At 54.2% G+C, this 27,465-nt stretch overlaps 1 protein-coding gene across 1 annotated transcript in view; it reads left to right on the top strand.

The window, feature by feature from the left end:
* Nucleotides 1-27,465, top strand: part of DYNC1H1 (dynein cytoplasmic 1 heavy chain 1) — a 69,831-nt gene that overhangs the window by 30,229 nt on the left and 12,137 nt on the right. Inside the window, exons 14-51 of the mRNA XM_036316656.1 lie at nucleotides 15-125; nucleotides 202-321; nucleotides 862-1,101; nucleotides 2,608-2,763; nucleotides 2,885-2,998; nucleotides 3,189-3,299; nucleotides 3,382-3,591; nucleotides 3,761-3,907; nucleotides 4,100-4,266; nucleotides 4,348-4,521; nucleotides 5,052-5,217; nucleotides 5,298-5,486; nucleotides 5,578-5,772; nucleotides 6,357-6,639; nucleotides 6,874-6,974; nucleotides 7,794-7,953; nucleotides 8,879-9,122; nucleotides 9,286-9,469; nucleotides 9,672-9,884; nucleotides 11,446-11,684; nucleotides 11,831-11,987; nucleotides 13,656-13,883; nucleotides 14,314-14,544; nucleotides 14,672-14,812; nucleotides 15,025-15,258; nucleotides 15,338-15,544; nucleotides 15,621-15,742; nucleotides 16,669-16,834; nucleotides 17,709-17,872; nucleotides 20,417-20,546; nucleotides 22,816-22,949; nucleotides 23,637-23,751; nucleotides 23,845-24,006; nucleotides 24,091-24,305; nucleotides 24,401-24,605; nucleotides 25,586-25,759; nucleotides 25,857-25,976; nucleotides 26,185-26,305. Coding sequence (XP_036172549.1) covers nucleotides 15-125; nucleotides 202-321; nucleotides 862-1,101; nucleotides 2,608-2,763; nucleotides 2,885-2,998; nucleotides 3,189-3,299; nucleotides 3,382-3,591; nucleotides 3,761-3,907; nucleotides 4,100-4,266; nucleotides 4,348-4,521; nucleotides 5,052-5,217; nucleotides 5,298-5,486; nucleotides 5,578-5,772; nucleotides 6,357-6,639; nucleotides 6,874-6,974; nucleotides 7,794-7,953; nucleotides 8,879-9,122; nucleotides 9,286-9,469; nucleotides 9,672-9,884; nucleotides 11,446-11,684; nucleotides 11,831-11,987; nucleotides 13,656-13,883; nucleotides 14,314-14,544; nucleotides 14,672-14,812; nucleotides 15,025-15,258; nucleotides 15,338-15,544; nucleotides 15,621-15,742; nucleotides 16,669-16,834; nucleotides 17,709-17,872; nucleotides 20,417-20,546; nucleotides 22,816-22,949; nucleotides 23,637-23,751; nucleotides 23,845-24,006; nucleotides 24,091-24,305; nucleotides 24,401-24,605; nucleotides 25,586-25,759; nucleotides 25,857-25,976; nucleotides 26,185-26,305 — 6,550 coding nt within the window. The remainder of the gene's footprint in view (nucleotides 1-14; nucleotides 126-201; nucleotides 322-861; nucleotides 1,102-2,607; nucleotides 2,764-2,884; nucleotides 2,999-3,188; nucleotides 3,300-3,381; nucleotides 3,592-3,760; nucleotides 3,908-4,099; nucleotides 4,267-4,347; nucleotides 4,522-5,051; nucleotides 5,218-5,297; nucleotides 5,487-5,577; nucleotides 5,773-6,356; nucleotides 6,640-6,873; nucleotides 6,975-7,793; nucleotides 7,954-8,878; nucleotides 9,123-9,285; nucleotides 9,470-9,671; nucleotides 9,885-11,445; nucleotides 11,685-11,830; nucleotides 11,988-13,655; nucleotides 13,884-14,313; nucleotides 14,545-14,671; nucleotides 14,813-15,024; nucleotides 15,259-15,337; nucleotides 15,545-15,620; nucleotides 15,743-16,668; nucleotides 16,835-17,708; nucleotides 17,873-20,416; nucleotides 20,547-22,815; nucleotides 22,950-23,636; nucleotides 23,752-23,844; nucleotides 24,007-24,090; nucleotides 24,306-24,400; nucleotides 24,606-25,585; nucleotides 25,760-25,856; nucleotides 25,977-26,184; nucleotides 26,306-27,465) is intronic.

Raw genomic sequence — 27,465 nt, 5'->3', positions numbered from 1 at the left:
CTCGCTCACCCCAGGTGCAGTCCAAGGTCAACTTGAAGTACGACTCCTGGCATAAGGAGGTTCTGAGCAAGTTTGGGCAGATGCTTGGCTCCAACATGACAGAGTTCCACTCGCAGATCTCCAAGGTGAGGGGACGGGACTGTCGGCGCAGGGGTCTGCGGGCTGATCTCGGCTCCAGCTGAGCGCTGTGCTCTCTCGCAGTCTCGCCAAGAGCTGGAGCAGCACTCGGTGGACACCGCCAGCACCTCGGACGCGGTCACCTTCATCACCTACGTGCAGTCTTTGAAACGGAAGATCAAGCAGTTTGAGAAGCAAGTTGAGGTGAGTTCCAGGGGTAGTTAAAATTCTCACCGAGGGCTCTGACTCACCACCAGCCCTTGAGGCGCGGCCACCGGTTACCTGTGTTGTCACCACCTGCTGTGCTTGTTAATGTGCACATGTGGCATCCAGGCATCTGCATTTTAGAGAGCTCTGCGGGGGTTTCCTCTACGCACTGAGGTCTGAGAACCACTGGCTGTTGATCTTCAAGTCACCAAACTTGAATTTCCTTTTTATAATTTGGGAGGGGGTGGGGTGGAGCAGCATGCAGAGGCCCTCTCCAGGGCCTTCAGGATGCAGCTAGGTACGTAGTGGGACTGCCAGGGAGGCTCTCGGGGCACTGCCTCTGATCACAGCACCCAGGTGACCACCACCCAGGTGACCGCACACTCGGGGCAGGAGGCTTCTGGAGAAGGGCAAACGTATTGATGTTTTATATTCTGTTGCCACTGTGACTTCTCTACCATAGACCCTGATGGTAGTTTATTGTTATTTATTATTGTCATGGAAGCAAAAATTTAATTTACTTCTTATCTCTCAAAGCTCTACCGCAATGGTCAGCGCTTGCTGGAAAAGCAGAGGTTCCAGTTCCCGCCCTCCTGGCTTTATATTGACAACATCGAGGGCGAGTGGGGGGCCTTCAATGACATCATGCGGCGGAAGGACTCTGCCATTCAGCAGCAGGTGGCAAACCTGCAGATGAAGATCGTCCAGGAGGACCGGGCCGTGGAAAGCCGCACCACTGACCTGCTGACAGACTGGGAGAAGACCAAGCCCGTCACGGTGAGCCTGGCCCTGAGAACCCATAAGCCAGCAGCATGATCAGGTGTCCGTCTTTCAGACTAAAAGGCCTGGCCCTGGCTTTGCTTTTTGATGATGAAGAGTTTTTCTTTTGTCATTAAGAAAGCAAAACTTAACAGATAGGACGGTTGGAAACTTGAGCGCCAACTTCCATCTCTTGACCCAGAACCCCTCCCTCATGACAATCCCTTCAGTCAGGAGATGGCTTTAAAGATTTTCTGTTCTTACATTATCCTCTTAAACAAACTCAAAAATTGAAATTTAATTTCTCGTGGACACAGGCCGAGCCTCATGCTGCTGCAGGCTCTCTGTCTCTGTCATCGACGTCGCAGTTAGTAACTGTCTGTACCCGAGAGGCCCTGCCATCTCCTGTCCTCTTGGCTCATCCAGTATTTGTCGAGTTCCCCCTGTGTTCCACGCGTCCTGTGGGCATCGGGATACAGCAGTGAACAGAAAGACAGGAGTCTCCCTCTCGGAGCCATGCTCCCGGGGGAGAGACGGATCATAAATCTGGGCAAGGAAGCATGTACTTAGTCTTGGTGCCATGTGCTGTGGGAAGGTGGGCCCATGGGAGAGGGTGTGGGTGGTGTGCTGCTGTCAGGGGAGGTGCCATCTGCGGGGAGCCCAGACGAGGGGAGCTGGCAAGTCCTACAGGCGCCTCAGGGGCAAGGAGTCCAGGCCGAGGGGAGCGCATGTGAGGCTTGGTGAGGATCACGACGGAGATGAAATCTCACTCGTTTGGGAATGTAATGTGTGTAAGCACAGACAAGAAGGGTGTTAGAGTGCCCTGAGTGTTAGCCTGGTCTCGTAGTGTGAGGATACAGGTTTTCCACAGCAGGCCTGCCTGGTGGCCAGGGTAGCCTCCCACCATCCATCAGGCAGGGCTCTCCTGCCCTCAGCCCTGTCCCAGCGGATGGGCTCAGGCGTCCTTGCTTATGTTTGACTGGTTCAGGAGCCCTGGTTCTGAGGACTCTGCAGGATGCTGGTTCTAGTGAGGGAGTGAACACTGGTCACCAACACCTGAATGGCTCTCCCCCTCCCCTTGCTGGTGTTGTGTCATAGTCAGGACTGTAACGGACATTTTAGTCATATCCAAGGTCATTAACGTGGAAGGAAGTGTGTGGAGGGTGCGAATGCTGAGCGGAGGCCGTCCCAGGGAGAGCGATGCATGGTTTCTCGGGCTTCTCTCAGGAGCCGATGGGACAGCTGCCTGTCGGGGAGGGTGTGACTGCAGGCCCCTCAGATCCAGTGTCCCCAGGTCAGTCTTCTCTCCCATCCCCCAGGGCACGTCATGAGCTGATGGCTGAACCGAGAGGCGTCCCACCTTCCATCCTTACATTTTTATTTGTCAGATGTGGGTGTAAGCATGGCACTCAGAACTGTAACCACAAGTGTCCAGGACTCCAGCAGGCTCCCTGCCCGCCTTGGAGCCACAGCGTCCATCTGTCCTGGACACAGCCTTCAAGTCCCCGCTCTGTCTGCTTTTAGGGCAATCTCCGCCCGGAGGAGGCGCTGCAGGCTCTCACCATCTACGAGGGCAAGTTCGGCAGGCTGAAGGACGACCGGGAGAAGTGTGCGAAGGCCAAGGAGGCGCTGGAACTGACGGACACGGGACTCCTGAGCGGCAGCGAAGAGCGCGTCCAGGTACGAGCCACTGCGGAGAGGCCGGGACGTGGCTCCTCGTCCTGACACTGCCCTTGACCCGCTGCATCCTGACACGGCCTCTGTTTCCACAGTCTCACTGCCTCACTGTTCTTACTCACAGGTGGCCCTCGAGGAATTACAGGACCTCAAGGGCGTTTGGTCGGAACTCTCCAAGGTCTGGGAGCAGATTGACCAGATGAAGGAGCAGCCGTGGGTGTCGGTGCAGCCTCGGAAGGTACATCTCAGTAGTGTCTGTGTATGCCTTCAGGCCCTGGGAGTTACAGGTTTCCGTAGAGACCCACCAACAAGGAGCTCACAGGAACTCACCTAACCCCTGTGTGTCATCTGCACCACTCATCCAGCCTAATCTAATGTTTCTTTTACAACCATCTTTAACTGGGGATCATGGTTTTTTCTCGCGACAGCTTCGGCAGAATTTGGATGGCCTCCTGAACCAGCTGAAAAACTTCCCCGCCCGCTTGCGGCAGTACGCGTCCTACGAGTTCGTCCAGCGGCTCCTGAAAGGCTACCTGAAGGTGGGTGACGGGCGCTGCAGTCGGGGGGGGGGGGGGGCCCACTGGGAAGCGCTGCCCCAGGTGACCTGCTGGCTCTCCACAGATCAACATGCTGGTGATCGAGCTGAAGTCCGAGGCCCTGAAGGATCGCCACTGGAAGCAGCTGATGAAGAGGCTGCACGTGAACTGGGTGGTGTCGGAGCTCACCCTCGGGCAGATCTGGGACGTCGACCTGCAGAAGAACGAAGCCATCGTGAAGGACGTGCTGCTCGTGGCGCAGGGGGAGATGGCGCTGGAGGAGTTTTTGAAGCAGGTGAATTCCGGGACTGGCCGCACCTCCGTGTCACGTTTCAGGCTGCCGCGTAGACGCGCGCCGTGTAACAACGGAGCCCCATCCGGGGTCCTCGGTCCCTGTCACGCGGTTGCCGTGCAGGTGGTGAGTGCCCACACAGTGATGACCTGCGTCTCTGGTTTTGGTGCAGATAAGAGAAGTGTGGAACACGTACGAGTTAGACTTGGTTAACTACCAGAACAAGTGCCGCTTGATTCGCGGCTGGGACGACCTCTTCAACAAGGTCAAAGAGCACATCAACAGCGTCTCTGCCATGAAGCTGTCTCCGTACTACAAGGTACCGTGTGGGGAACGTCCCCTCCTCTCAGGCTTCCCCTGCTCTGGCCCTGCAGTGCCTCGGAGGCAGTCCTGGCCTGCTGGTACATGAGCCCGGTAACCGGGCGGGTCTCGCCCTGCGTTCTCCGTGAGGCTGCGTGTCTGCTGGGAATGGGAGTGAGTGGTTGAGCTCTTCCTTCTGTCTGCCCACCAGGTTTTCGAGGAGGACGCCCTGAGCTGGGAAGACAAGCTGAATCGCATCATGGCCCTCTTTGACGTGTGGATCGACGTGCAGAGGCGCTGGGTCTACCTGGAAGGCATCTTCACGGGTAGCGCGGATATCAAGCACCTGCTGCCCGTGGAAACCCAGCGGTTCCAGAGGTAGGGCCTCCCCATGGGTGAGGCGGGGCTGGGAGCCACTCCTCACACCAAGGCTGACCTCGGCTTCCACCCGACTTGTAGCATCAGCACGGAGTTTTTGGCGCTCATGAAAAAAGTATCCAAGTCTCCCCTGGTGATGGATGTTCTCAACATCCAGGGGGTGCAGAGGTCCCTGGAGAGGCTGGCAGACCTGCTGGGGAAGATCCAGAAAGCACTGGGCGAGTACCTGGAAAGGGAGCGGTCATCTTTCCCCAGGTAAGCCTTCCGCTGTGCTGCTGCCGGCCCTCCCCTCCCTCTGGGCCTGTGGCAGTCACTTTTGATGTCAAGGGTTTTGTCACCGATCATCCATTTAATCAGTACCATTTCCCTTTCACGCACTGATTCCTAAGTGTAGCAGATAATCCTTCATTTCCTACCTGGATTTGTTTACTAGGCTTCCTTTAACCTCCACCTTCCAGGCAGCCTGCATCGCTTACAGATTTAGTGCTGGTTATTTTCTAAGTGGCATCGCTTTTCTGAATGATGTGCTTAGCGTAAATCAGACAGGTTTTTAAAAGCTGAGTTGTGAAGTAAGGTGCATGATGTCAGATTTATTGAATTCCTCTTTGGTGTCTTATTAGGTGAGGGTAGACGTTTGCTGGGGGCAGGGGGAATTTGGGTGTGACCTGTCCAGGCTGAGGCTGGACAGCACCTGCAGACACACCTGCAGTCAGGCCTTGTGCCCTGGTTCCCCTTATTAGTCTCTGTGTAACATCTGAGGAATGCGGATGCTGTTTCCATTCTAGGTTCTATTTTGTGGGTGACGAAGATTTGCTTGAAATCATTGGAAACAGCAAGAATGTAGCTAAGTTACAGAAGCACTTCAAGAAAATGTTCGCCGGCGTTTCCAGCATCATCCTGAACGAGGACAACTCTGTCGTCTTGGGCATTTCATCCCGAGAAGGAGAGGAGGTAGTTCGCTGGGGCCTGCCTCTTAGAAAGCTTCTCTCCCGTTTTTGCACACCTTAATTCTTAGATTTCACTTATTTCAGGTTATATTTAAAACTCCCGTGTCAATTACCGAGCATCCCAAAATCAACGAGTGGCTCACGCTGGTGGAGAAGGAGATGAGAGTCACATTGGCCAAGCTCCTGGCGGAGTCTGTGACGGAGGTTGAGATTTTTGGTAAAGCCACTTCAATCGACCCCAATACCTACATCACTTGGATCGATAAATACCAGGTAACACAGTGTGGACATGGGGTGGGCTATAGGTGAGGGCAGGCTCATCTCTAAAACAACCCTCTTGGACCTTGTTTCTCATGTCTTTCAGGCCCAGCTTGTGGTTTTGTCGGCCCAGATAGCCTGGTCTGAAAATGTGGAGACAGCCCTGAGCAGCACGGGCGGGAACGGGGACGCAGCAACCCTGCAGTCCGTGCTCAGCAACGTGGAGGTCACCCTCAACGTGCTGGCTGACTCGGTCCTCATGGAGCAGCCCCCGCTCCGCCGGCGGAAGCTGGAGCACTTGGTTAGTCCCGTGCCCGACTCATTCCCTCGCCGTTTGGCTCCGTGCCTTCAACTCAGGCAGTTGAATCCTTTTTGGCAAATTTTCTATTTGCACTAGGGAGAACAGTAGTTAGCAGACGGATATGCCCTGGGGTGGGTATAGGGCTCTGTCCCCCCCTGAAAATAATCTGGGTAGAGCACAGGGGTTATATATGCGACATCCTCCTGGTGAAAGGGAGGTGGTGCCCTTGACCTGAGTCTTGCACTCCTCGTCTCCTTCCAAGGAGGCGCGGAGGCAGTTGGCAGGCCCGGTGAGGTGGGCAGGGCTCTGCGCCCCCAGTGCAGCAGAGACACGGCTGGGACAGGGACAGCTGTTCTCCCGATGGGGTGTATGCTGGTTGCAGAGTTTGTACTTAGCAGGTGTTTCGTGTTCGTTGCCGCTGTTGACTCTAATCACACTGATGACCAGCATTTCTGAAAGTGAATTAGCACCTGCGAGTGTAGTGAAGACAAACTCAGCTCTGCGTGTCGGTCTCCCAAATAATCCACACGCCCAGAGGGCGCAGCACTGCTCAGCCATGACAAGCTCTCGGGCTCTCTCTGCAGATTACAGAGCTGGTTCACCAGAGAGACGTCACCCGGGCCCTGATCAAAAGCAAGATTGACAACAGCAAGTCTTTCGAATGGCTCCGCCAGATGCGGTTTTACTTCGACCCCAAGCAGACGGACGTGTTACAGCAGCTGTCCATCCAGATGGCAAACGCCAAGTTTAACTATGGCTTTGAGTACCTGGGAGTCCAGGACAAGCTGGTGCAGACGCCCCTCACTGACCGCTGCTACCTGACCATGACGCAAGCCCTGGAGGCCAGGCTGGGCGGGTCCCCGTTTGGTAAGTGACTCCACCATCCTGGACGTCATTTTTAAAGATTGAATGATTTCAGTGTATTTAAATCATCACATGTATTTCCTAATCACGTGGCTACTGTGTTCTAAAAACTAAATTTGTCTTCATTTTTTACATCTACTTTTCAAAATGAAGTGCTTTTTACAGTTGTCTTAAAGATAATGCAGAGTCCCACTGAGTGATGGACTCAGGCACTGAGTCACCTTCTTCCTGTAACAGGGCCTGCTGGGACTGGGAAGACCGAGTCTGTCAAGGCCCTTGGCCATCAGCTGGGACGCTTTGTTTTGGTTTTCAACTGTGACGAAACCTTTGATTTCCAGGTGAGCAGCTTTGTGGGGTCCACGCAAAATTGGATGGCCTGAGAGGGTCAGGTGGGGAGACCGTGCTTGCTCCTCTCAAAGCTGACGTCCTTGTTGCCCAGCGGGGCCTCCGAGGCCTTTGGGGACGGGAGCTTGCGGTCCCCACCCTTGCTTCGACATTGAGCTTCATGTTTTCAGAGTCCCCTCATTAGTGCAGCATACCGCTTTTCTTAAAGAAGGGGTCCTAAACGCAGGTTATGCAGAAAGTTCTTTAAGCCCTGGCTGGCTTGGCTCAGTGGATAGAGCGTTGGCCTGTGGACTGAATGTTCCCGGGTTCGATTCCAGTCAAGGGCACGTGCCTGGGTTGCAGGCTCGATCCCCAGTGTGGGGCATGCAGGAGGCAGCCAATCGATGATCTCCCCTCATCATTGATGTTTCTCTCTCTCTCTCTCTCCCTCTCCATTCCTCTCTCAAAAAAATAAAAAAATATATGTTTTTTAAAAGAAATGTTTTAAGCAACAGAAAGTGATAAAATACAAATGACAGCTTTGTCATTAGGACTTGGGCACAAGAGGAAAAGGTGTGATGGCCCCTCTGTCCACTAAGGACCCCTCTTGTTGATGAAGCTCTTGCTTTGGTAGGCGGGCCCTCGCCTCACTGTGAGCCTGATTACATCTTCACAGCCACCTTGGGCGGGAGGTGCTCTTAGTCCCACGTCAGAGATGAGCAGACGTGGGTTCCAGATGGCGCTTGCCCAGGACCGGGTCGGACAGGTCACCGCAGGCAGGATTTGAGCCAGCGCCGTGGCAGCTGGTTTTAGCGCCCTTGTTGCTGTTTCAGGCGATGGGACGCATCTTTGTGGGCCTTTGCCAAGTGGGAGCGTGGGGCTGCTTTGACGAGTTCAACCGCCTGGAGGAGCGGATGCTGTCGGCCGTGTCCCAGCAGGTGCAGTGCATCCAGGAAGCGCTGCGGGAGCACTCCAACCCCAACTTCGATAAGAGTAAGGCTCCCCTCCTCCACGGCCACTCGGAGTGTGGGGGGAATGCCACTGGGGACGGCTTTGATCCGAAGTGAGGGAGCATTTCATTGGCCCCCAGGACTCACTGTTGCAGGCAGGGTGCAGATGGAAGGGAAGCCCGGGGCATCTCCGCATCAGCAGTTTGCATGGCTTGTCCCAGAGCAGCCCAGCCCGAGCATCCCCGTGCCCCTCCCACAGCGTGCCTGTGTGAACCCTGGGTGCTCCCCCTCCCTCCCCGGAGCCAGCCTTCCTCGCCACCTGTCTGGCCCGGGTTCCGTGGAGCTTGGGGAATGAGGTCATGATAGTGCCTGCAGAGCTCCGAGGGCTGCATCACTGCCGAGGGAGAGGCCCATTGGGATGAGTGCACCCACGTGGCGATGTTGGGTAGTTCCTGTGCACAGTTGAACTTGCAGTGTTTCCTTTTATCCCAGAATAACAGTAACTTGCCCTATGAAACAATGTCCAGACCTCCTACATAAAGCAGATAGAAGCAGCGAAATCAGTACCTGGAGCCGGTGCATGCCGCCCCGCAGGCTCATTGTGGGGTGCCTTTAACGACCCTCAGAAAGGGGAACTGGTGACCGAAGGCAGCCAGGCGTGTCACTTGGGTTGGTGTCATTTCTGCAGCCGTCCTTAGGCTGCATCGCTCGCTGAGCGTTGGCCCGTGACACACCGTGCCACACCCCTAGAGCAGGGCCTTCTGCCTGGGGTCGATCTGTTCCACAGTCGGACACGTCCGTGGCTGAGGTGTGGGGAGATGGTGCCTGCGGAGAGGCCTCGAGCGGCTCCCTGCAGCCCTGGCCTGTGGGCTTCGAGGCCGGCGGGGAAATGGTGCTTTGTAATTTTAGAGAGATTTTTATGTAGTTTTTGAACATCATGAGTCTTGACGCTCTCCCCCAATTTTCAGCCTCTGCCCCCATTACTTGTGAGCTGCTGAACAAACAAGTCAAGGTTAGCCCGGACATGGCCATCTTCATCACCATGAACCCTGGCTACGCGGGCAGGTCCAACCTCCCAGACAACTTGAAGAAGCTGTTCCGGAGCTTGGCCATGACCAAGCCCGACCGGCAGCTGATTGCCCAGGTCATGCTGTACTCACAGGGCTTCCGCACGGCCGAAGTCCTTGCCAACAAGATCGTCCCCTTCTTTAAGTGAGTGACTCAATGATTCATAATCGCATTTCTAGCTGGTGCCCAACGTGCCCATTTCAAGTTTACCTCCAATTACGGAGCATCTTGCATAGTCTTCTCACGTTTCCTGACTCGGCACTTGTTACGTAAGTGCACGGTTTTTAGAAGCCGCTTTCTCTTCTAGGCTGTGCGACGAGCAGCTCTCTTCTCAGAGCCATTACGACTTTGGGCTTCGAGCTTTGAAGAGTGTGCTGGTGAGTGCGGGTAACGTGAAGAGAGAGAGGATTCAGAAGATAAAGAGGGAGAAGGAAGAACGAGGCGAAGTAGTGGATGAAGGAGAGATTGCAGAAAATCTGCCTGAACAGGAGGTTTGTCCACATGTCCTCTCAGCCACTGAAACCTAGGGCACGGGTTAAACTTTCCTTCACCTTGAACCACGTGGGAGCGCTCGGTGCGATGCACTGCAGGGGCGGGGAGGGGGGGGGGCGGGAGTGGCGTTCACAGGGTGCCTGGCTGTGAGGGGCTCAGCCAGACGTGCAGTGCGACGTGCTCGCCCCTTCTCCCGTGCAGATCCTGATCCAGAGCGTCTGTGAGACGATGGTGCCAAAGCTGGTGGCGGAAGACATCCCACTGCTCTTCAGTCTCCTGTCGGACGTGTTCCCCGGCGTCCAGTACCACCGCGGGGAGATGACCGCGCTGCGGGAGGAGCTGAAGAAAGTGTGTCAGGAGATGTATCTGACGTACGGAGACGGGGAAGAAGTTGGCGGAATGTGGGTTGAAAAGGTACCTGGGCTTGTTCCGTTGGTGGGGCGGCTGCAGCCATGACAACTGCGGGACATGCACACGAGGACCTTAGAGCTGTCAGAGGCCAGGCCTGCGGGCTTATGCCTTGTCCCCACGCCTGTGTGGACGTTTTTCTTTATCTTTTCTTTTTTTAGATTTATGTTTATTGATTTTCTTTTTATTGATTTTTTACAGAGAGGAAGGGAGAGGGATAGAAAGTTAGAAACATCAATGAGAGAGAAACATGGATCAGCTGCCTCCTGCACACCCCCTACTGGGGATGTGCCCAACCAAGGTACATGCCCTTGACTGGAATCGAACCTGGGACCCTTGCGTCTGCAGGCTGATGCTCTATCCACTGTGCCAAACCGGTTAGGACTGTTTACTGATTTTTAGAGAGAGGAAGAGGAGAGAGAGAGGAGAGAGAAACAACAATCACCTTTCTTCTGAGTGTCTGGGCCTGCCAGGGACTGAGCCGCAACCCAGGCACATCAGGACTGAGCCTTTTGGTTTACGGGACCAGGACCAACCCACTGAGCCACACCCACCAGGACTGTACTTTTTTCTTAACTTAAATGTAGAGAGAGCAAAACTTACCTGAGAATTTTACTTATGTGCGATAGTTCATTCTCTGAAAACGCTGGCTAAGGGCGTGATTTACAACAGAAAATGTTTACGCCAATGAGAGTTTTATTTACAAGACTTTCTAGTACCAGGACTGACAGCGTAAGTCTCTAACCAACTCATGGCTGACATACTGCATTGGCCTCTTCCCTTCCTCTGGGAGGCTCACATGAGGAAAAGTGCGCATGTGCCTGAGCGCACTGTCTGCATTGAACACCCGTGATCTCCCCTCCTGGGGCGTGGGGGGGGGTTGGTGTCTGTCGGGCAACTGGGTCAGCGTCTCCCATTCCACTGGCTCCCACCTTCCTGACTCACCGAAGGGCTCTCCACAGTGTAGTTACAACCCTTGTGAAATAGTTTTGCAGGTGTGGCCTGTGTGACTTATCTCAGGTTAAAAAGTTTCAGTGCTGCTCTAGCTGGTTTGGCTCAGTGGATAGACCGTTGGCCTGTGGACTGAAGGGTCCTGGGTTCGATTCCAGTCAAAGGCACATGCCAGGTTGCAGGCTTGATCCCCAGTAGGGGGCTTGCAAGAGGCAGCCGATCGATGATTCTCTCTAATGATGTTTCTATCTCTTTCTCCCTCTTCCTTTCTCTCGGAATTCAATCAAAAAAATATTTAAAAATAAAAAAGTTTCAGTGCTGCCCTGGCCAGGTGGTTCAGATGGTTGGAGCATCATCTTGTAAAACAAAAGGTTGTTGGTTCCATTTCCTGTCGGGGCAGATGGAGGCAACCCATTGATGTCTGTCTGTCTGTCTCTCTCTCATCTCCCGCCTCCCCCCTCTGAAAACATATCCTCTGGTGAGGATTAAAAAAAAGGAAGTTCTAGTACTTGCCTTTAAGAAGCCACACTGCACATTTTTTGCTGTTGACACGGGAAGTGGCTGGAGAAGCTCGCCCCTCTCTCTGGAAGGTCATGTGCTGTGTATCTGCCCACAGGTCCTCCAGCTCTACCAGATCACCCAGATCAACCACGGCCTGATGATGGTGGGGCCCTCGGGGAGCGGGAAGAGCATGGCCTGGCGCGTTCTTCTCAAGGCTTTGGAGAGACTCGAGGGGGTGGAAGGCGTGGCCCACATCATCGACCCCAAGGCCATCAGCAAAGACCACCTGTACGGGACCCTGGACCCCAACACCAGGGAATGGACCGATGGGCTGTTCACACATGTCCTGAGAAAGTAAGTCGCTCGGTCAGTGAGTCCCAGTGGGACCTGGCCCTCTGCAGCCTGAGTCTGAGGCAGTTACACAGTCAGCTGAGAAACCGTCACAGGGCGAGCGTGTAAAAGCTTAACCCCAGTGAGTCCCAGCTGTGACCCTCCCACAGGATCATCGACAACGTGCGGGGCGAGCTGCAGAAGCGCCAGTGGGTCATCTTCGACGGCGACGTGGACCCGGAGTGGGTGGAGAACCTGAACTCGGTGCTGGATGACAACAAGCTCCTGACACTGCCCAACGGCGAGCGCCTCAGCCTCCCGCCCAATGTAGGCACTGCCTCTGTCGCGGCCCGTCCCATCCCGTCCCAACTGCAGACCGGGTGCCCGCGGAGCCCGGCCCTGGAGACGCTTCCGGGGGGAGCAGCTGGTTGTGCAGATACCTCAGTCAGCCTGCACGCTGGGTTATTCACGCCCAGGGCTAGTGAGAAGCATCCCACAGGGCTTATACGCAACTCTCCGCGATCTGAATATTAAGCACATTCAGCCCGTCCTATGACCCCGTGAGTGGGGTTGGAGGTAGGGTTGCTGAAGTTACAGTTTATGAGAAGGTAGCACCTGAAGGATTCAGATAGCAATGCTGTCATGGCCGTCCCTGGGGGTGAGCATTGGATCAGGCCCTGAGCACACCGCCTGCAGACGTGGAAACGTGGGCAGGCCTGGCGGGGGTTCACATTCATTCTTGACCCAGCGTTTTTGGAGCCGTCGTGTGCGGCCCGTTCTAGATGCTGAGCGTGCAGGAATAAAGAGCATGGACAGAACCCTTGTAGTCCTGGGGCTCACAGTCTCTGGGAAGACAGATGGGCAGGAGAAGAGGCGATGGTGTGAGCAGAAAGGAAGCTGGGAGAGGGCAGGCGGTGTTGGTGGCAGGTGGAGGCTGCCCTCTCGGCTGGGGCGACCAAGGCGTCACTGGGAAGGTGGGTCTTAGTAGGGATTGAGGGGTGTGAGGAGCCTTCTGGGCGTTCTGGGTGAAGGGACAGATGGCAGGAGAAGTGGCAGGTGCCAGTGTGTGCAAGGGAAGCAAGAGGCAGCAGCTGGCGTGGAAGAACGAGGGGAGAAGGCAGTGAGATCACAGAGGACATGGGCCTCTGGGTCCGTGTGAGGACTGAGTCTGCCCGCTGGGTGAGCTGGAAGCATGCGAGAGTCTGTCAGGAGAGTGTCACTGTTGGTTGCCAAAGACCCCTCTGGCTGCTGGTTGGAGGACAGGCTGGGAGCAAGGGGACCTTTGGAAGCTCCCTGGCACCAGGCAGAGCCATGGGGGTGGGTCGGAAGCGAAGGTGTAGGGAGTGGCCGATGGACCACCAGAGGCGGGTGTGAGGAAGGGGGAGCGGAGCATGGCCGAGGTGCTTGGCCGCAGCAGCTGTGCCCACTCAGACGCGTCTGGATTTGACTAGTCGGGTGTTTTCTCAGAGCGCATTGTCCAGTAGAATCTCTGTTGTCGGAGAGGGATTGCTCTCCCGGAGGCAGGTGAGCACCGAGGGTGAGGCTCCGGAATCTGGGCATCTGGTGTGATCTCCACTCACCATCTGGTGGCTGTGGGACCTGGGAAAGCCCCAGCCCGTCTGTAATGTGGAGACGCTGTGCGCCTGCCCCGGGCACTGGTGAGGGCCGAGCGGGTTCCAGCCGGGAGCATGGGCCACGATGAGCAGGATGCTCACTGCTGGCGTCCCCTTCCCGGAGCCGTGGCTTCTCCTCCAAGGGCCCGTTTGGTCGGGTGTCACTGCTCTCACCACCACACTTTTCCTGCCCAGATTCTCACGGGGAGAGATTAGTGGAGGTTGTAGTGATGCAAACAAACTACAGATATTTTTTCTTTTAAAAGAAGTGCAGAAAAATTGGATAGAAATCACTCTTTCAGGGCATACATAGGAAAGAGAACTTTAACATCCAGTTTCTACCAAACCTGCATCGTTCAACCTGCTTGGTGTTTCCCTCCAGGTGCGAATCATGTTTGAGGTGCAGGACCTGAAGTACGCCACCCTGGCCACGGTGTCGCGCTGCGGCATGGTCTGGTTCAGTGAGGACGTGCTCAGCACAGACATGATCTTCAACAACTTCCTGGCCCGGCTGCGCAGCATCCCCCTGGACGAAGGGGAGGACGAGGCCCAGCGCCGGCGCAAGGGCAAGGAGGACGAGGGGGAGGAGGCTGCGTCCCCGATGCTGCAGGTAGGCACCGCGAGCTCGGGTCCGAGGGCTGTGTCTCCCCCTCCCCCCGTCCCCCACGCACACACACTGCGGGAGCCAGGCACTCTCTGGAGGTTTGTGTTACACCCGCCCGAGGAAGCCCGGCCGCTGCAGCTGCCAAAGCTAAGGCACGTGGGAGAGCGAGAAGAGCCCTCTGTCTGCTTCCTTCCCGCGCAGACTGATGGACGTCTGCCCTTTCACGTCACTGGAGGGAACCAGTGTTCCCAGGAAACAGGATTTTTGAGAACCGTCAGGATGAAGGGATGCGGATTGGTCATTTGAGCTCATCCTTCATTTTTTAATCCAAAATATACTCTCCCGAGATCAAGTGACCCGCCCGGGCCTAGATTAGAAGCGCTGAAAGTGCCCAGGCCCTTGAAATGAGTTACGCGGCATTTCCTTCCTCTCGCAGATCCAAAGGGACGCGGCAACCATCATGCAGCCGTACTTCACGTCCAATGGCCTGGTCACCAAGGCCCTGGAGCACGCCTTCAAGCTGGAGCACATCATGGACCTGACCCGCCTGCGCTGCCTGGGCTCCCTCTTCTCCATGCTGCACCAGGCCTGCCGCAACGTGGCCCAGTACAACGCCAACCACCCCGACTTCCCCATGCAGATCGAGCAGCTGGAGCGCTACATCCAGGTCAGGGCAGCGGCGTGCCCTGCGTGTGCTCTGAGCGTCCAGGAGCCACTCAGGGTTAATGTTGCATGGACGTCTGCTTTGTTGTTGTGGGAACTTGATGGAAAACGAGTTGCTTCTCTTTCCACAGCGGTATCTGGTTTATGCCATTCTCTGGTCCTTGTCTGGGGACAGTCGACTGAAAATGAGGGCAGAGCTGGGCGAGTACATCAGAAGGATCACGACCGTGCCCCTGCCTGCTGCACCCAACATCCCCATCATTGATTACGAGGTCAGTGGGCCTGAGGTGCAGCCTCCCCCTTCAGTGCAGCCTCGCTGTGGACTCGGACTCCCCTCTCCACTTCTAGAAGCAGCTTCTCCTCTTCGATTCATGCTGTACAAGGAGCACAGACTAGCTTGAAAGTTCTGATTTGTGTGAAACTGAGTGTGTCTTGTGAGGAAGCACGGGGGCCCCGGGTTGACTGCTCCCCCGTCTCTGTGTAGGTGTCCATCAGTGGAGAGTGGTCGCCGTGGCAGGCCAAGGTGCCTCAGATTGAAGTGGAGACCCACAAGGTGGCGGCCCCCGATGTCGTCGTGCCGACCCTGGACACGGTCCGCCACGAAGCCCTCCTGTACACCTGGCTGGCCGAGCACAAGCCACTGGTCTTGTGTGGCCCCCCCGGGTCCGGCAAAACCATGACGCTCTTCAGTGCCCTGCGGGCCCTGCCCGACATGGAGGTAACACGGTGGGAGGTGGGCAGGAGGCTGTCGTGGTTGGGTTGGCCCTCTGATACTGATGGTGTCGTCCTGTCTGCAGGTGGTGGGTCTGAACTTCTCGAGCGCTACTACTCCAGAGCTGCTGCTGAAGACCTTCGACCACTACTGCGAGTACCGGCGCACGCCCAACGGCGTCGTCCTGGCTCCCGTCCAGCTGGGCAAGTGGCTGGTGCTGTTCTGTGATGAGATCAACTTGCCAGACATGGACAAGTACGGGACGCAGAGGGTCATTTCCTTCATCAGACAGGTTTGTTTACGCCCGCGGGCCCTGCTCCCCAAGTTCGCACGCATCCTCCTAACGTGTCCCCTCCTGCTTCCCTCAGATGGTGGAACATGGAGGCTTCTACCGAACCTCAGATCAAACCTGGGTGAAGCTGGAGAGGATCCAGTTTGTTGGGGCTTGCAATCCACCCACGGATCCTGGGAGAAAGCCTCTCTCTCACAGGTAATGCCAGCTCTGCTGACCTCACTGGCCTGACACACGAATTCCAGGGTGGCTTTATAGGCGGCACAACAAACATCTGGTTTAACTGTAAAAAGGTAACAAAAGCCGAAACCGGTTTGGCTCAGTGGATAGAGCGTCAGCCTGCGGATTGAAGGGTCCCGGGTTCGATTCCGGTCAAGGGCATGTACCTGGGTTGCGGGCACATCCCCAGTAGGAGATGTGCAGGAGGCAGCTGATCGATGTTTCTCTCTCATCGATGTTTCTAACTCTCTATCTCTCTCCCTTCCTCTCTGTAAAAACTCAATAAAATATATATATATAAAAAAAAAAAAAAGTAACAAAAGGCTGACATCCTGGGGCCCCTCCTGGGCTCCTGCACTGCTGGGCGCTGGGAAGCACTGGCGGTAGAAGCATCCACTCCTCAGGCAGCAGTGATCTGCAAAGACTGTCTGCAGGGCCAGGAAAAGGCTGAAATGAGCCTGCACTGTTTTGTTTTGTGTGTTTTTTAATATATTTTACTCATTTTTTACAGAGAGGAAGGGAGAGGGATAGAGAGTTAGAAACATCGATGAGAGAGAAACATCAATCAGCTGCCTCCTGCACACCCCCTACTGGGGATGTGCCCGCAACCCGGGCATGTGCCCTTGACTGGAATCGAACCTGGGACCCTTCAATCTGCAGGCCGACGCTCTATCCACCGAGCCAAACTGGTTAGGGCAAGCCTGCGCTGTTTTAATTCTTTTTCAAGTGCTTTGCATCTACTGTTAGGTGTCAGGCTCAGACCTGAGCTGTTTGGTGTGAGCTCAGGTGACTGGCGTGAAGCCTGTATAGGTGGGTTAGGGTGCAGCTTGGGGTCCTGCCCAGGACGGGCGCCGCGCCGGGGCCCCGCTCCTCACCGGGAGGCTGAGCCCGCGGTCTTTGCACAGATTCTTGCGTCACGTGCCTGTGGTGTACGTGGATTACCCGGGACCCGCCTCGCTGACGCAGATCTACGGCACCTTCAACCGGGCCATGCTGCGGCTCATCCCGTCGCTGCGCACGTATGCGGAGCCGCTCACCGCCGCCATGGTGGAGTTCTACACCATGTCTCAGGTACGCGGGCTTCTCCGCCCCTCTGGTCATGGGAGGGCTCTGCTAGGAGACAGAGCTTTATTCCAACCCCTCGTTTAGCCAAGAGCCTTTCTCCAGAGTCTGCCACCCGGCGTTCCCCTGCGCAGGTCGTGACTGCCGAGGTTTCTGTGCTGCTTCTTGCCCTGCACTGGGGCTGTGGCTGTGAGCGGAGCCTGTCTGGTTGGGCCGCAGTGTCTGTAGCGGCACCTGCTGTCTCACTGCTCTCGGCTGGACTCACCCCCACCTGCAAGGCCTCTGCCTTTCCTCGTTAGCATCTTAATGTTTACTAGAAGCGTCCCTTCGCCACTGGATGAGCCCAGTGGTTCTCCCCGACATCCCTGGGGAAGCCCGCCTGCCTTTCCCAGGGCCATGAGAGAACACCCGCTTCCGTGCCCGGCCATCGTCCATCTTGCTCCAGGCCTTTGGGAGCGCTGCCGGGCAGGTTGCAACAACTTCCCCAGTTTTTAAAATTGTTTTTAATTTTGTATAATTGTAGTTTTTTCCTACAGAATTATTGTTGTCATCATTGTAAATCTTTTTCTTTGTTTCAATTGTGGTTTTAATGAAAATCATGCCTAGAAAGGCTCAACTTAGGAATTTCATTAAAAAAAATATTTTTAGAGGAATATTTTGTAGGGTTTTTTTTTGTTTTTTTCCAACATAAAATGAGCAAATTGGATCTAACTTAGTTCTGGATAGTTGTCCAGTTGCTCCAACACTATTTAATCCATCCTTAAGTACTCTGGGGCCAGGTTCTTTATTTTTAATATAAGAATGTTATACAGCATTTGGCCTTTCGACCACTTTTCATGTCTTAAGATTCTCACATGTAACTCCATTTTCCCGGTGCCCACAGGAGAGGTTCACCCAGGACACACAGCCCCACTACATCTACTCGCCCCGTGAGATGACGAGGTGGGTGCGGGGCATCTTCGAGGCCCTGAGGCCGCTGGAGACTCTGCCTGTGGAAGGGCTCATCAGAATCTGGGCCCATGAAGCCCTGCGCCTCTTCCAAGACAGGTAAGGCCACGGATCCGGGCAGTGCCGTCCCCCCACTTTGAGTTCCTCTGGCCCTCTGAGTGGGGTTCAGTGAGGCTTGCCTGCCCCCTGTGAGCCAGGCTGAGCTCTGAGCTGGGAATGGAAGGAACGGAGGCAGCCAGGGCAGCCTTGTGTCTGGGATTCATCATGCCCACCCCTGACAGAAGGGTGACAGCGCACTGTGGCCGCCCACCCCTGGTTACCTGTGACCTTGGGGAGGCACCTTACCCTCTGTCAAGTGGGCACCACACAAGGTAGTTACTTGTGATGACCTTTCCAAGTGCAGAGTTCACCCGTGAGTTAAAATGCCTTCTAACACAATGTGGCGTGCGGCCTCCACAGCCACCCCCCTTCCTTGTCCCCCGTCTTGGTTCTCATCAAGGGGTTTCAGCTGCGTCTGAGGCATTGGTTTTCTCTCCCACTGTTGGCCACTTGTGTCCGCTATTGTCTTGTACGCTTCGTGTTTTCCTTGTTACTTCGGGAAGGGAATTGCTAATGACTGTGGGGATCCGTATCCGTCACAGCCGGTTGTGGTCCGAGTCAGACCAAGTGTCACAGTAAAAAGTTGAGTCTTTTTCTCATTTAAGGAATCTTGAAAGTTATTGACCTTGTAAAATCAGGACCTTTTTCTTGCCTTCTTTATAATTCCGTACAACCTTTGTTTTACAATAAATTCCTAATGTTTGTGTCAGTTTTTTCTTCTTACAGTTTTAATTTTATGTATTTCAACACTGCAATTCTTCACAGAATTTTAGGCTCATTTTAGGTTAGTGAGAAAAAGTTAAATTTGTGTTGCCTTAACCAAACGTTTATTAGTAAACAATAGATCTTAACTGACTTGGTATTTAATACAGCACCAAGTTTCCTATTGCATGTCATTTGGGGAAACGTGCCCATGAGCCAGATCTCACAACGGACAGGGAGGGCTCAGAGCAGATGCACGCAGGGCCAGGCCCTCGTCCTCCCAGGTGGCCATCTGCAGCAGGACCAGGTTAGCTCCTCTGGCCACTGCTAATCTCAGCTGCTGGGAGTCGCTGGCAGGTAGTTAGCAGTTACTCCCCTGGGAAAGCCCGGCCAATAGCTGCCTCCAGACTGACAGACCGAGAAAGAAGCGTTTGGCAGTTCCTCCTGGAGACCAGTGTCCTGCCCCCAGGCAGCTGTTCTCATCCCAGCTTGTTGGGGTCTTGGTGCTGCCGTATAGACCCATGGTTTTCAGGCCAGGCTGCAGGGCATCTCTGGGGCCCACGGCCTGCCTTACTGAGAGCCTGGAGCGAGGTGTGTGAGGCAGGGCCGGGGAAGCAGCACATGAGCCCTGGCAGCTCTGTGCTTTAAAAATGCAGTCTTTTCGTTGTTATGTGAGCTACCTTTGCTCTCCCCACCACACACTTTTTTTTTTTTTTAATGTATTTGTATTGATTTCAGAGAGGAAGGGAGAGGGAGAGATAGAAACATCAGTGATGAGAGAGAATCATTGATCGACTGCACGCCCCCTGGAATTAAACCCGGGACCCTTCAGTCCATAGGCTGACAGACATTTATCCACTGAGCCACACCAGCCAGAGCTTGCTCTCCCTTTTTTAACTTAAAAAATGAATTTTGAGCGCTAGCCCGTTTGGCTCAGTGGATAGAGCACTGGCCTGCGGGTTGAAGGGTTTGATTACAGTCAAGGGTACATGCCTAGGTTGTGGACTCAATCCCCAATAGGGAGTGTGTAGGAGGCAGCCTGTCAGTTATTCTCTCTCATCATTGATGTTTCTATTTCTCCCTCTCCCTTCCTCTCTGAAATCAGTAAAAATATTTTTTAAATGAATTTTGAGCTGTAGTGCAATTTTCACAGCTTTCCCAAAATACCAGAGAAAGGTTTTGTTTAGATTTGAATGTAGGTATAGCCACCGTGCATCTCAGTTCTGATTGACTGCAGTAACTCCGTGACATGCCTGCTCAGTGTAGTCACCTCCCAGGGTCCCCTCCCAGCCGTAGGGACAGGCACAGCTCACCTGCTTGCTGTTTTCTTCACGAGCCTGCACCTCCAGAGCTGCACTCTGCGGTTCCCATCTGTCCTCAGCACCTGCGCTCAGAGCGCTGTTCAACAAGCTGAGGCCCTGGACCACGGTTTCTTCTTAAACCACGTGGTGAAGCCTTTCTAAGGAAGTTGTTTTCAGTGTAGGGCCATAGGTCTCAGGGTTTTATGTTTAACTAGAGGCCCGGTGCATGAATTCATGGATAGGTGGGGTCCGGCTGGCTGGGGGGAGGAGCCGCGGGCTGTTGACAGGCTGGCCCGGTTCCCTGGTGGAACTCCTGATCGAGGGGACAATTTGCATACTGGCCTTTTATTATATAGGATGTTAAAACTTTGGATTGCTTAAGCATCTTGACTTCAGATTCTCAGGTTTTTTCCATTTGTAGAAAATGAACATTTCTGGGAAAGACTGATCTCAGCCCTTGGAGTCACCCTTAACACACAACCTGGTGTTCCCCTCCCACCCCCCCATTGACCTCCGGACTCACACGCTGCTCTCCCGGCAGGCTTGTGGAGGACGAGGAGCGGCGCTGGACCGACGAGAACATCGACATGGTGGCTCTGAAGCACTTCCCCAACATCGACAAGGAGAGAGCCATGAGCCGGCCCATCCTGTACAGCAACTGGCTGTCCAAGGTGACCAGGCCCTGCAGTCAGCCATGTCCCTCCTCTGTGACCCCTGACCTCTCCTCTGTGACCTGGCCCTGCAGTTAGCCCTGCTCCCGCCTCCCGCCTCCTGTCAGTCAGCCATGCCCTCTCCTCTGCCTTCCTGTCGGTTAGAATGATCCTCTGACAAAAAAACGTGTCTGTCTGGAAGTGCGCTGTCAATGAAGGTGGTTACACGCATGACGGTGACTGCGTCTCTGCAGCCGCTGATAACGTAGGGGTTGGGGTAGAGTCCCAGGAGTGTGGCTGGACGGCTGCTCCAGCCAGCAGGTGTGGCTCCAGCGCGTTTGCAGGGAGAGCCTCAGCTTCCCCTTCACTCTTCCCTCATTTGTGTGAACGTTTCATGCACTAAGATCCCACACAGAGGCGACGTTTCCAGCACAGCCGCGAGCCGTCCTTCTCTCTGAAGAGGAGGTGGGCGCTTTAGGGAGTTGTCCTCTTGCTGTGCACGTCATTTGGTAGCAGCTGATTCGGGGGCGTGTCAGGGTCACAGTCTAAAGGGCGAGACAGGGACGTGGCCCGTCGGGAGGTCTTGGCGTCGGGTCTTCACAGGCTCGCGGGCCTCCTGGGCGGCAGGAAGGGCTGGCCAGGCAGACGGGAGCAAAGGCAGCGGGCAGGTGTGTTCATGGTGCTGGAGCAAGCCTGTCCGACTCCAAGGCCACACAGCCAAATAAACAAGGGTTAAGTGTATGTGGCTGCAAAAAAACAAAGCTTCAATTTTCATAGAAACGTAGGTTTATTTCTATAGAGACATGCTGAAGACAAAGGGCTGAGATAAATGAGTCATCGTTAACATAAAATAATAGAACATTTTAATAAAAAATATTTTTTATTGACCATTAACGCATCAGACACTGAATAGCTGCACAAATTAATAAGCGTAACACAAATAAGCCTATTTTTCTTGTTCTCTGAAAGCAACATTTCCTGTTGCGCACAGCAAACAAGTCAGCCCAAGACTGACATGGCCATCAGCTGCTTAAATATTCGCTGCTAGTATTAGTGGAGAGAAATGGTGCGCCTGCGCATAAGGCGTGTAAGGGAAATGAATGCAACACAATTATAGTCATCAGTCATTAGCAGACATTGTAGTTCGTTATTAACAATTATGTATAACAGGATATTATAAGAATTAAGCTAACAAAATTTTTGTTTAAAATGTTTCTTATATACCGTTATATTGGCTGGGGAGTTTGACATGCTTGTGCTAGAATCTGCAGTTTACTTCCAGACTCGAGATGTTAATCCTTCAGTTAGAGGCAGTAGCTCCTCCCAGTGGCTTGTCTTTTCACTCTTTGGTGGTTTTTGAAAAAAAAATGTTTTTTGTTGTTTTTAAATATGTTTTTATTGATTTTAGAGAGGAAGGGAGAAAGATACAAACAGCAATAATGAGAATCATTGATCAGTTGCCTCTTGCATGCCCCTTACTGGGATTGAGCCACAACCAGGCATGTTCCCTGACCGGGAATTGAACCGGGACCTCCTGGATCATAGGTCAAAGTTCAACCATTGAGCCACACCAGCCGGGTGAAACAAATGTTCTTATAGAAAACACTATTGAAGTCCATAATTCATCAGTAGTTTTGTTTGTGTATGAAGTGAGCTATAGACGCATTTTCTTTCCTATGAACATCCACGGTCCCAGCACCGTTTGTTGAATGACCTCTACTCTGCAGTGTCACTATCAAAATGGACTTCTGTGTGCATGGGTCTGTTTCAGAGCTCTGTCCTGTCCACTGGTCAGTTTGTCACTTCCTGTGCACAAACCACATCCTCCTGATGACAGTGATAAGTCTGTCTGATCTAGGGCCTCACCCTTGGCTCTTCTGTAGGGAGGTCCTGACCCCTTTGGGCCTCTCCTCTCCAAATGACATAGAATTGGTTTGTCAGGCTGCAGCAAAATTGCCACCCACTGCTGTGATTTCGGCTGGGATCCCATTGATTGTCTGTGGGTGGGAGTGACCTGTGCACGGTCGGTGCTTTTTCTGCAGGACCGTGGTTCTCTCCACTCACATAGGTCTCCCTCATGTCTTCAGGGAGTCGGCCTTCTCTGCAGATTCTCCGTGTTTCCAGATCTAGTCCTAGTTACCTTGTGTTTTTCCTTGGCTGTGTTGTAAATGACATCTTTTATTGCATTTTTAACAGAGGGTCATTTAACAATGTGGAATTATAATTGACTTTGGTATAATAACTAAGATCATTTCTTCTTAGTAATTTGGGTCTTACCTTTTTTCTCCAGGATTACATCCCAGTAGACCAAGAAGAGTTAAGAGATTATGTCAAAGCAAGGCTGAAAGTCTTCTATGAAGAAGAACTTGACGTTCCTCTGGTCCTGTTTAATGAAGTGCTGGACCACGTGCTCAGGATCGACCGGTGGGCTTCTTGTTGTCACAGCTCCCCACTCACCTGAGCTGCTCTGGGGGTGGGGGGGTGGTACAGGGACCGGTGCTCTTCTCACGACTGACTCTCCCAAGTCCCACCTCCGCCTCCCCGGCCAAGGGACTCCCCCCTTCTTTATGAGTCCCACTTTTCTGTCCCCCACTTGCCTGCTAAGCAGACCTCCGTCAGCTCCTCCTAATTCTGCACACCTGTGCTGACAGCCCTTTCCTAGACCTGTCTCCCTCGTGCCATCGGATCTTTTCATCGCACTGGATGTGGCAAATAAAAATGTTAAATTGTTATTTAACAAATTCAAGTTAAAACACATTAGAAATGTTGTAGACTGAATCCTAGAAAAGTGCAGAACACGAGTATCAAAAGGGGAATGCAGGATGTGAGGGCGATCTGGCTGCGACATCTGTCACCCCATTGATCGCCAGGGTTGATTCGGCTGATCTGGCTGGCTAGGCGGGTGTCCCCCTCCTCCCTCACCGATCCATGTGCGTCCCTCCCGAAGCTGCGCGCTCGGTCGAAGAGGACGACCTTCCCCCCCGAGGAGAGGACCGGTCTTCGGTCAAGGGTATACGAGTAGCTGCGCTCCCCTGCTAGAACCTCCAAACAAGCTCTCAAAAGGGGAATGCAGCAAAAGCCTTAAATGTATTCTTTCTGGTACCGTTTCAGAATATTCCGCCAGCCTCAAGGCCACTTGCTTCTGATTGGGGTCAGTGGAGCGGGAAAAACCACCCTGTCCCGATTCGTGGCCTGGATGAACGGTTTGAGTGTGTACCAGATCAAGGTGGGTCTCCGTACGCTCTTCATCCAGCAGTGGGTTCTGGTTCCTGCTCGGAGCTCCTGGGGTGAGAGGGCTAACCTGCCGCTGCCCCCGCAGGTCCACAGGAAATACACGGGGGAAGACTTTGACGAAGACCTTCGGACAGTGCTGAGACGTTCTGGCTGCAAAAATGAAAAGATAGCGTTTATAATGGACGAGTCCAACGTGTTAGATTCTGGATTCCTGGAGCGAATGAATACGCTTCTGGCCAATGGAGAGGTGATGCAGTGTCCTGTTGCACTGGTGGCTGTTCCGTGGTGGCGTCACCAGGACCCGTCGGGCATGGTGCTGTTTATCTCGTAGGTCCCTGGTCTGTTCGAAGGCGATGAGTACGCCACCTTGATGACCCAGTGCAAAGAGGGGGCCCAGAAGGAGGGCCTGATGCTGGACTCGCACGAGGAGCTGTACAAGTGGTTCACCAGCCAGGTCATCCGCAACCTCCACGTCGTCTTCACCATGAACCCGTCCTCCGAGGGGCTCAAGGACCGCGCGGCCACGTCCCCGGCTCTTTTCAACAGGTACACGGTCTGCGCTCAGCTCCGGGCCAGCACGTGGTTTCCCTCCGGGGCTAACCCTGCCTTGGCCGCCGTCTGAGACTCGGGCCTTCCCGCAGGTGTGTGTTGAACTGGTTTGGGGACTGGTCCACGGAAGCGCTCTATCAAGTTGGCAAAGAATTCACCAGCAAGATGGACCTGGAGAAGCCGAATTACATTGTGCCCGACTACATGCCGGTCGTGTATGACAAACTGCCGCAGCCACCGTCACACCGGGAGGCCATCGTGAACAGCTGTGTGTTTGTCCACCAGACTCTTCACCAGGTGGGTCACAGAGCGGGGCCCTGTGGTGCTTCACGGTCGCCCTGGGCCGTCACCTGCAACAGAGATACCCTGCTCTTCTCTTTCCTGACCTCTGTCGACATCTCCTTGTCACCGCCCTTTCCGGCCCCCGATTCTCCCTACAGTGTTCTCTGCTGTGCTCACTGACGCCTGTGTCCGGGCTGTGCTCTCCTCACCCAGGGTCCGCACACTGTTTCTGTAAAGGGCCAGACAGTAAACGTCTCAGGCTTTGCGGGCAGACAGGGCCCCGGGTCTGCCTTTGTAGCACTGAGCCCCGCAGTCCCGTGTAGACGGATGGGCGTGCTGTGCCGCCCGCTTCCTGCACAGGAACGTGCGGGGGCAGGGCTTGCCTGGGCCTGGCTGCTGACCTTGCTCCTGGCTCTGGTAGAAGCGTCCAGTCCGCTTCCACCTGAAAAGCCTGTGAAAACCACTCTGAGCTGTGGGGGTTCTGGCGGCCACTGCCCTGCCCTCCACACCCCCATCACACCTGCGGGCCCTGGCTTCCTGCTGGCCGTAGGTCCTGCCACTGTGCGCCACACGTCCCCTCTGGCAGAGGGGAGCATGGTGACGGGAGCCTGTGCTGCCTTGCCCGGGGCCGGCTCTCGTGGTGGTGTCCACAGGAACAAGCAGCGGGCGGCAGAGGAGGCATAGCTAACCGTAGCAATCCCGTTTGTAGTTCCACAGCGACCACACTGCCATCACCCTCCCCAGGAAGCACGTCTGAGGGTGTCAGAATCCCCTTCCTGTCTTAGAGGAGCTTGAGGAGAAAGCTGAGGATTCAGGGACTTTCAAGACCTCGCAGGAGGCTGAGCCAAGGCCCCAGCTCAAGTGTTGTGGCCCCTGAGGGCTGGGTACCTGCCAGGTGTCACACTGTGGCCAACAGGCAGAACAGGAGGGGTTTTTGAGGTTAAATCGCAGAGAACGTCCTGAAGAGTGAAAGGTTTAACTTTATTTTCTAAAAGGCTAATGCTCGGCTCGCCAAGCGGGGTGGCAGGACGATGGCCATCACGCCTCGCCACTACCTGGACTTCATCAACCACTACGCCAACCTGTTCCACGAGAAGCGCAGCGAGCTGGAGGAGCAGCAGATGCACCTGAACGTCGGGCTCAGGAAGATCAAGGAGACCGTGGACCAGGTACTCGCCGCACAGCCATGTTACATGGTGCACGGCAGGGAGGGCCTCTAGTCGTTATCCATGGTCCTCCCTCCCTGGCGTGGATTCTGTGTTTCAGGTAGAAGAGCTGCGTCGTGACTTGAGGATAAAGAGCCAAGAGCTGGAGGTGAAGAATGCGGCCGCCAATGACAAGCTGAAGAAGATGGTGAAGGACCAGCAAGAGGCCGAAAAGAAAAAGGTGAGTTTTCATTTCAGGATCTGCAGCCCTCGTAAGCCGGGCGTTTTCAGTCTCTGAGGAGGGTGGGAACTGCGGACTGAGGTGGCTTTCAGGGTTTAACAGGTTAATAGGGTGGTGGTGCTTGGGGCAGGGTGAGGAGTGCGGCTCTAGGAGCCACTTGGCAGGTTACCCATCCATAGTCCAGCGCTGAGCCGGCCTTCCCTTCCAGGTCATGAGCCAGGAAATCCAGGAGCAGCTGCACAAGCAGCAGGAGGTCATCGCAGACAAGCAGATGAGCGTCAAGGAAGACCTGGACAAGGTGGAGCCCGCCGTCATCGAGGCCCAGAACGGTAAGGGCTGCCTTCGGCCCTTAAAGCAACATTCCCATCCGGCTAGGCTGCTTCCACCTTAGCAAAGCCCTTCTCATGAGGAAACTGACAAAACAAGCTTCGTGTTGATACAAATTTTCTAAAAATCTGGTGATTACTTAAATAGGCCATTTGTAATTCTGGCTTGAATTTCAGCAAGAAATACTCTGAAGTGTGCAGTGTTGCCCTCTTGTGGTCATGTCTGAGAGTGCTCTGGTCGTGGCCAGCGGCTACTGATTTTTAAGTGGTGACCACAGTGCTTCCCATTCCTTCCACCATGGCTCACACCCTGTGAACCGTGGCAGCAGGGGGCCAGCCCTGCTTTGCTGGCAGTCTACACAGTATTAGGAGTGGCCTCACCCCTGTGCCCTGTGGGGGGCTGTTTCTCTCTTTTCCATGTCCCGCATGGAAAAGGAAACAGTCCATTTGCTGAGTGGAGGAGCTGGAGATTAAGAAATTAAAGAAAGACCAAGACGCAGAAATAGGTTTTAAGCTGGGGCCAGGTGGGCGCCATCCTCTCTGATGGAAAGGCGGCAAAGGCGGGCTGAGCCACACAGCAGGTTTATTTTAAAGGCCTAGATTTACATATCTAGTTCCGCCCCTGCCTGATTAACATGTCCAGCCTTATTGGGGAAGAATGTTCCCAGGGCGTGGCTCTGCCTATGCTCTGAGTTCAGCTGACAATAATTATAAGAAAATGCCTAGGTGCCTCCCAGGCAGCCCTCTACAGTGCCCCCTGCCTGCTCGCTAGCATTGAACTTGTTTCCGGTAACTCGTTATGTCGTCTCCACATCGCACCACAAGATAAACAGGCACCATCCAAACTATACATTTTTACTCATAGTTGGACGTAGGTGAGAATTTAGTTCTCGTCTGCTGAGTAATCGCTTAAAAAGTGTTTTAAATCAAGTTCAGGCTGGAAAACTGCCTTTCAGCTTGTGGAAGGCACTGGCTATTTCTTAGGCCTGTTGGGTCCATGTCTTCATGCAGCAAGTCAGGCAGCTTCTAGACTGGCCAGTCGAAAGCCTCTGCTTTTCATAGTGTTGCAGTTTGTGCTAGTTCAGTAAGCTCTCCGCGACTGTTTAAAAGACCGGCTGCTGAAGCTGTTCTGGGGTTTAAGGACAGAAACTCAGCTGTTCCTG

The sequence above is a fragment of the Myotis myotis genome, unplaced genomic scaffold (assembly GCF_014108235.1).
Source record: "Myotis myotis isolate mMyoMyo1 unplaced genomic scaffold, mMyoMyo1.p scaffold_m19_p_1, whole genome shotgun sequence".
Lineage (NCBI taxonomy): Eukaryota > Metazoa > Chordata > Mammalia > Chiroptera > Vespertilionidae > Myotis > Myotis myotis.
This window is presented reverse-complemented; position numbering and strand designations above follow the sequence as displayed.